At 34.9% G+C, this 8,164-nt stretch overlaps 1 protein-coding gene across 1 annotated transcript; it reads right to left on the reverse strand.

The window, feature by feature from the left end:
* Nucleotides 1–4,988: 4,988 nt before the first annotated feature.
* On the reverse strand, nt 4,989–6,308 carry PRSS35 (serine protease 35). The gene has a single exon (XM_070954263.1). The coding sequence runs from the start codon at nt 6,300–6,302 to the stop codon at nt 5,073–5,075; it is 1,230 nt and encodes a 409-aa protein (XP_070810364.1). The 5' UTR covers nt 6,303–6,308; the 3' UTR covers nt 4,989–5,072.
* Nucleotides 6,309–8,164: the final 1,856 nt, after the last annotated feature.

Genomic DNA, 8,164 nt, shown 5'->3' on the forward strand with positions numbered 1-8,164 from the left:
TCATTTCAACTCCATCTTCTTTGTCAGGAACAATTGTCAAGACTAATCGTTCATCTATGTCTCAGATTGTATTTATGCATTCAACTCCTGAAATTGTTAGACTTTTCATTAACCTAATATTTCATTGTTATTATTTACCCATTTTTGACATATCAAAATAATTAAAAAATCAAGACAGTTTGGAATTTCGCTTGTCACTGATATCATCAGTAAGAATTCATTTTTCCAAACAAAAACAATTCTTGCTGAGAAACTATTAAGTATAGAAAATAAAAATTAAAGAGACAGATTTGTGTTTTTGCTGTTATTTTATATTGCATTTATCTTTTTATAATTTTGTTAATCTCAGCACAGATCAAATTTATAGCTACGAACCTTAGAAAAACTGTCTTATGGGCTTCAGAATACACACTATATTTCTATAACCTCTTTCCTTTCACATCCAGTGTTTTCTTTAATTGCTGGGGGGGAGGAATCCCGATTTAAGATTAATGTCCGGGAAGTAATCCAATACTTTTAGCATGCAATTCATCCACCTTTCTTACATTTATGTAAAACTAGGGAGAAAAACTACCCTGTTGAATATCTATGTATTCCATACTATATTGAGTTTCATATTTGTTAACAAACCAAAATGAAAATATAGTTCTGTAAAATCTTTCATTGTCTAAATGTATGCACCTAGCCATTCTTTTGTTGAGTTCTTAGGAATGGCACAAGAAGCAGAAAGTTAACTGATTGTCCTCCAAGTGCTTTTTTTTTAAAAAAATAACCCCTGTAATATATGCTTATGTATATGTGTACATAACATGGATTGAAAGAAAGATTCTACCTTTTCATGTGGATTTTAAATTGTACTGTGAGAATATATTGTACACCAAGAGAAATTGGCAAAAATGACCATTTTAATTGTAGAGTTTTACAATTTTATAACACTATTATGATATCCAGCCAAGCACTGACTGTGCATCATTGATGAAGAGGATTTATATTGAATAATAATGTATGGAAATGATCATTGTCTGAATATGTCTCTTGTTCTTTTTTTGTGGGTTAAAACTTCTATCCCCAAGGAACAGGAAGTTTAATTGCAACGATCACAGCCACATAATAACTATAGTAAAGATAAGGAAATGCACACTCAAGACTACTCACAAACTCATTTTTGGAGCTCAAACGAATTAGATGGAGAACTTTTAATCTAGCTGTGCCCTTGTTCTAATTATAGGATTTGATAAAATGGGAAAATGGATTACTTTGAAGTGGCAACAATGATCTACACTTTACTAACCTTGTTGGAATGAATGCCTTGATGTCTGAAAAATGTACAAAATCTTTGTATATGGTATTTTTTTCTTTTATGTTTTTTATCCCTCTCATTAGTGCATTACTCTTGATGCAGGAAAGGTCTTGTAATGTCATCTTCTCAACCTATATTTGTGGGATACTTATGGAACTTAACATTTCCATTTGGGGACAGCAGTTCTTCAATTGAAAGTGCAATCTTTTTTTGGTCTTTTGTCGCTTGTAAACATTCAATTTTAACATTTGCCTAAGATATTCCTGTATCTTGGTGGCTTTCATTGGCAGCAGGAAATACAATTCCTGGTTCAGCAAATTTGAAGAAGTGATATATATTCTCTGCTGAACAGATTATCTAAAACAGAAATTTTAAAACTTTTTCATGCTATGGTACTTTTTTTTAATTTTTGGAGTACCTGATCAAAAGGAGTGGCATTTGAATATAAATTGGCATCCCATCCTTTCCCTGTACATTATAACAATATTCTGCTCTGAATATGTACTTTCTTTTAGTAGAGTAGATCAGATGGAAAAATAATGCCATAGGCACTCTGGATGGCCTATGCATCTTAAAAACTTTTTTCTCTTAGCGCCTCAGAGAGATTTTTCCCCTTAGTCTCTTGTGTAAAGGACAAAGGGAAGAAGATCTCTCTGCGAGGGATTAAAATTACATTTTATTTATATATCTGTAAGATTTATATAACTGTGTGACTTTGGGTTACTCATAAGGATTAACAGAGAAACAAAACCCCAATAAATAACTGAAAATGCCCAATGATAAACAGAAAAGATGTACTATTAACAGCAGAGGTCATCTATCTGCCTGAACCAGGGGCCTGTTGGTTCAGGTAGAAACAGGAGACACAACCAGATATATTGAGTCAACATATCATCTTTATAGTCCAAGAACCTATGGAAGTTGCCTTCTGCGTGTCTTGCTCCTCCCTCTGTACAATTGTGGCTATGCTGCCTCTTATCTGACTGTTCCCTAGGCAACATCTCTTTGCTCCATCTCCCAAGGTCTTTCCCACATACTGTGACAAGGTGTAGAAAGCAACTAAGACTTCGATACCTTGCAAAAAGTTTATAGGGTTGAGCTATCCAAATCTCGGGGGGGTGGGAATTTGGATTCTATCCAAAGCATATCAGATTCCAATTACAGCAAACAATGTGTATGCACATTTCACTCTATTCATAGATTGTCCAAAAGCTATCAATCTGTGTGTGTGGAGTAGTCTGCACATCCCTATTTGTCATTCTTACATTGTCCTACGCTTTTTTCTTGCTTTTGTCATAAGTGAATGCTTTTATATTTATATGTATTATTTTGCCATGGGTACATACGAGCTGACTTCTGCTTAAATCCTATATTAAACAAAGATATATTGTATAAACAGTAACCCATTCTTGAGTCTCTAAATAGTTTTGCATTTTTTTTTATTCCCATTCACTTATGATACTTAGAAGAATTTTTCTTCCTCTGGTTCCCATCTATTCAAAATATAATTTTCCTCCCAATTCATCTCTGATTCTTCAATTCAGTGAATCCAGCGATCAGCATTCACAGCAATATAACATGCAACTTTCACTTTCTTACTTTCACACTATATTTCAGTAATTAATACCAATTCATACTTTCTGACATGGAACATATAGCTCTTTGAAGAAGGATGTCCTATGATTGCTTGGGAATACTTTTAAGCCAATGATAGGAAATCTATGATATTATTGAATAGGAATATCCATTTTGCCTGTGAAATGTGCTTCATATTTTGTTGAACACATTTTCTAGATAAATAAAATTTCGTTTTTGTTTTTCAATTACAGTCTTGCAAACCTTTAGTTTAATGTTTTATATCTTGAAGTCTTTTGAGAACATCATGATGTACGAATGCCTTCTATATGTTTCATTTCTTATGGATATTAGAATATTAAGGATATATTATTTCATAAACAATAATTCAAAATAAGAATACTTCTGAATAAGGTTTGTAGATTATGATTAATTTGATATGGAATATTTTCAAATGCACATTTCACACAGAAATAAGAAAAATCTTTGCATGTCAATTCTACATTTAATACTTTTTCAAAAGTGAAATAGCAAAAAACAACAACAAATTTAAGAATATTTTATTCAAACTGAAGTGCTTTTAAGAATTTAGTGATTTTTCACATTTATACATATATTTAAAACCTTTTGTTTCTTATTACACTTTTTTTTTTTGCAAAAATGTTGATCAATTCAAGTTAAAATGAAATTATTGTAATATTAATAAAACCAAGATTACATACGGCCAGGAATATTTCACCTTAACCTTACATATTAAATAGAGTTCCGATGATTTTGTTTTCTCCAAATGGCCTTCACTTACATGACAATCTTTGAAGCAGAAAGCACAGGAGAGTTTATTTTGAAAAGCTACTGAAATGTGTACATTTTAAATAACAAGCCTACTTTAAATCCTTTTCTAGTAAAAGAACCCATAAGAATTCTTGCTACATAAGAAATCAGTAATATATTTACATAAATGTTAACCTACAAATTCTGTAAACATTAGATCATGATTAATTAACAAATAATTATTGGCTTTGGTAGTTGTAGTGGAACTCTGAAGAACAGCTTCCACAATGCAGCCTATCATTTGAAGAAAGGTTCACTGATAAATCCTAATACAGGGTTTTCCAATCTCAGCAACTTTAAGGTGAGTGGACTTCAACTCCTAGAAATCCTCAGTCAGCATAACCACTGCTTAGAATTTTAAGAATTGAAGTTTTCATCTCTCAAAGTTGATGAGGTTGAGAAACATACAACTTGTGCATCTCATGTTACCTTTATGGTGAAGCTTTTATGTACATTTCAATATATGTGACAATTACATCTGTTTACATTTTAGACTATAGAGCTATTCTTTTCTTCATCAAGTTAATCTTACCATTAGGAGCAAATATATGGCTTCTTGGGCTACTGTTATCTCCTACTTTTGATAGGATGATACATTTAGCTTTTGATAGTTTAAAAAATTACAATACATAAATGTCACTATTGCATCTTAATAATAATTTTAAAAGGCAGGGATTTGTTCAAAGTAGTGACTGAATAAAACAAATACAATTTTAATACTCCGTTTTATTTTCTAAATATGATTTAAAGGCATTTAAATTACATGGATCTCTTTTCTTCGAATTGGGACATGCTACTTTGATTAAGTTTCATTTTATTGGTTTAGAATTCAAGAAAATGGCTTTCCATTTTCATAAACACTAATTTGGTAGGACCATCAAAGTGTGAAGATTAATTTTTGTTCTTACCTCTATGTTTCAATAATAAATGTGTGATGCTTATTTGAGCAGAACCCTGAGATAATACGTTGGAAATAAAATAATAAATGTTTTAATAATACCAATTACCAGAGAAGAAACTTTTCTTTGAACTGTTAACTGAGTAACAAACTGAAAAAGCAAAGAGTGTTTGTTCTTAAGTATGATTTAAACTTACCTATATATGTGTGTGTTTGTGTCTACACACACAGAGACATATACGGTACATACATACACAACCTGGGATTTAAGTGCACCTCATGTCTATTGGTTAACTTAATTAACCTAGCAGAAAAATTCTCATAAATGCTGAGGTGTTTGTTTGTTTTTGTTCCTCAATACAAAAAAAAATCTAATTTCTGGCGTCAAGTTCAAATACAATCAAAGCAAGTCAATGTATGACTTCCATTGCCTAACACTACTAGATATTAGGTGATCAAGTATTATCTTTAGCCCTGTGCACAGGTGTCATTATTCCCTAACCAGAGGCAAATCTGAGCATATTTGAGCGGTGTAATTCGAACTGCAACGTTGTAATCCTGTTGTTCTCCATTAACATCCACCCACTGATGACCAGAATAAATGCCAATAATTTTGCGTTTCCATTTCTTCTTGTTTGGTTCTTTAAGGCGGAGGTAAATTCCTGAACCAGTAGAACCAGGCTCAGCATCACAATACTGGTAGAAGAGATCACTGGATTCATCAGATATGCTGCAAAAGCGATAAACCAGTTGGCCAGCTCGGTCTGCATCGTATCCAGAAAAATGGATCATATTTCCAGGAATCATCTTGCTATCCGGGCTGATGCCAAGTTCCATGAATTTCTTCTTGTGGGGACGCCTGAGTTCCAAAACTGCATAGTCATAATCAACTGCAACATCTCTTGTCACATCGGTTGTCCAGCCTTTGGGGATCTGAGTACTTTTAACTCTGGTCCACTGGAAGGAGGGCTTACGCTCTGACTTCTTCTCATTCAACACAGGTGTCTTTTGTTTTCTGCCAGCTCTACCGCCAGATCTCCTTTTCTGGAGTTTGGAATCAACCTCATCCTCTTCGACTTCTGGCATCTCCCTCTTACTCCTCTTGGCTCCCCTGCGTCTCTTGCCCGTGCCTTTGGATTTCAGCTTCAACATTCCCACTCTCAGTTTCTTGCTGCCTTTAATGTAATCTTTACCGTCATGCACACAATGGGCAGCAGTGAGTACATGCTTTGGAGAAATAAGGATGCCAGTGCAGCCTGTGGAGATCTTTACCGCGGTGTTAAAAGGATAGTTGGTCAGAAATCGAGTGTCTGAAATGCTGAATCTGCTGTCTGTGCCATAGACCTGTCTCTTCCTTCTTGTTGGCATCTTAGTAGTAATGTTTACAATTGCATTGGGCTCCATTCCCAGAACCTCCACTTCTGTCAAGGTCCTTGTGCCATTCTCAAAGACTGTCTCATAGGAAAGCAGCTCCTTCAGATCAGACCAACGTGGCACTGGCAATGTTCTTTGGCATTCAATCCCACACACTCCGCTCAGTTCTAATTTGGCACTGGCTTCATATTTAGGAGTGTCAAGGAAGAAAGTCTTTTCCTTCACAATCTGTGGTATTTTTTTTAACTGCCAGCTAAAATCTTGAAGTTTTATTCCATTCGTGAGGCTGAAGGCAAGAGTGGAAATTAGCAGAACCAAGGCCATCGTGTGCTTTGTTTCTGTTTTGAAGAAAAAAAAAAGGGGGGTGAGAGAAATATTATTTTAATTACCATAACTTTACAAAAGCTTACAGAACTATTAAATATGGCCCTATAAGGTAAAGGTAAAGGTTCCCCTCGCACATAAGTGCTAGTCGTTCCCGACTCTAGGGGGCGGTGCTCATCTCCGTTTCAAAGCCGAAGAGCCAGCACTGTCCGAAGACGTCTCTGTGATCATGTGGCCAGCATGACTAAACGCCAAAGACGCACAGAATGCTATTACCTTCCCACCAAAGGTGGCCCCTATTTTTCTACTTGCATTTTTTATGTGCTTTCCAACTGCTAGGTTGGCAGAATCTGGGACAAGTAACAGGAGCTCACCTCATTACCTGGCACTAAGGATTCGAACTGCTGAACTGCCGATGTATCTATCGACAAGCTCAGCGTCTTAGCCACTGAGCCACCGCATCCCTGTAAATGGCCCTATAAAGACAATTAAAAACTCCCTCTTTACAATTTGGTACTGCTTATTCCCAGAAGAGTCAGGGTGACTGGATGGAGTTGAGCTACAAAGACAATAAATATAATAAAAGTAATATATTCAAATAGCTATCAGCAATTTTTTTTTTCATTTTTAGATTTTTGAAATTTTATTCTGCATCTTAGATATACAAATATTTAAGCACAGCACTCATGTGGCTAGCAAAGCCAGAAATATTTATTTATTGATAATTTTAAAAAATCTTCTTATAACCATATGATTCTCTACGCTTGTACTGTATAGTATTAGAAAAAAATTACATTTTTAATACATCCTTGCTTTCCTTCAGGACTTCAAGGTGTCCTATGTGGGGCTCTGACTACATCTTCTATTCCGAGCTGCAATTCTATGAGGTATTTTGGCTGAGAAAGAGTAGCCCAAAATCACTCATCAAGGTTTCTTTGCTGTCCATTGAAATCAATCTCTCCTCAATCTTAATCCAAGCCTTTAACCACTCTACAACACAGCATATTCCAATTCTTGTATTCTATATCCATAACTACTTTAACATATTTTAGAAACAAGTAAGAATTTGAGGTAAAACCATCAGCTGATGCCTTTGTAATTTTTACTTATTAATCTTTTTTATTAGTATTTGCAGTAGATCTCCTACAGTAACTGAACTTGTTATATTTAACAAAATTAAAGATAGAACAAACCAGGATCGATCCAGAAGTGATATACCTTTCTCAAGAATCTTTGATAAATGTCCAGGTTGACTCAGAAACTGAATCCAGACCTCCAGAATACTTAGTATACTATGTAAAATAAATATACTAAGGTTCCTTTCACATAGCTCCCAAGTTCATCCTCCCAGCTCTCTTGTTTTTCTGTAGTTGCTTGGAGTATCTTCACGTTTTTCTATTTAAGTCATCCAGTGTATTTCCATGCTGGCCAATGATGGAATGTTACATCCTCTGCTGTGCTTTTTACCCTTGAATTACCTTGAAAAGCAGCCACTGGCAAAGCCATATTTAGAGCAGACAAAAATGGCAGAATGTCTAGTTAAGTGCCACAGGACCTTGGTTTTAGGAGGAAAGGGGAAATCCCAAGAGGAAGGACAAGAGGGAAGAGCCACCTGCCCTGTATTGCATAGGAAATGCAGCTGATTTGTCTCTTCTGCATTGTTTTTCTGGAGTAAGTGCAGAGCCAATATACCTTCCAAAGTTAATTTTGGGTTAAATGTTTTATTTGACACATCAATAGAAATTGCACTATTTAGTTTGAGCAATTCAAAAATAAGCATGGAATTAAGCATGCCCTAGTCAGAGGGCAATTCCTAAAATTTTGGGAAGTTTTATTTTGAATGCCTATGGAGGCACCAAGTT

The sequence above is a fragment of the Pituophis catenifer genome, unplaced genomic scaffold (assembly GCF_029215685.1).
Source record: "Pituophis catenifer annectens isolate HBS135680 unplaced genomic scaffold, rPitCat1.0.hap2 SCAF_1, whole genome shotgun sequence".
Lineage (NCBI taxonomy): Eukaryota > Metazoa > Chordata > Lepidosauria > Squamata > Colubridae > Pituophis > Pituophis catenifer.

Bases quoted from the DNA above. Each gene is read 5' to 3' on its own strand.
- PRSS35 (XM_070954263.1), bottom strand. From the start codon at position 6,302: ATGGCCTTGGTTCTGCTAATTTCCACTCTTGCCTTCAGCCTCACGAAT.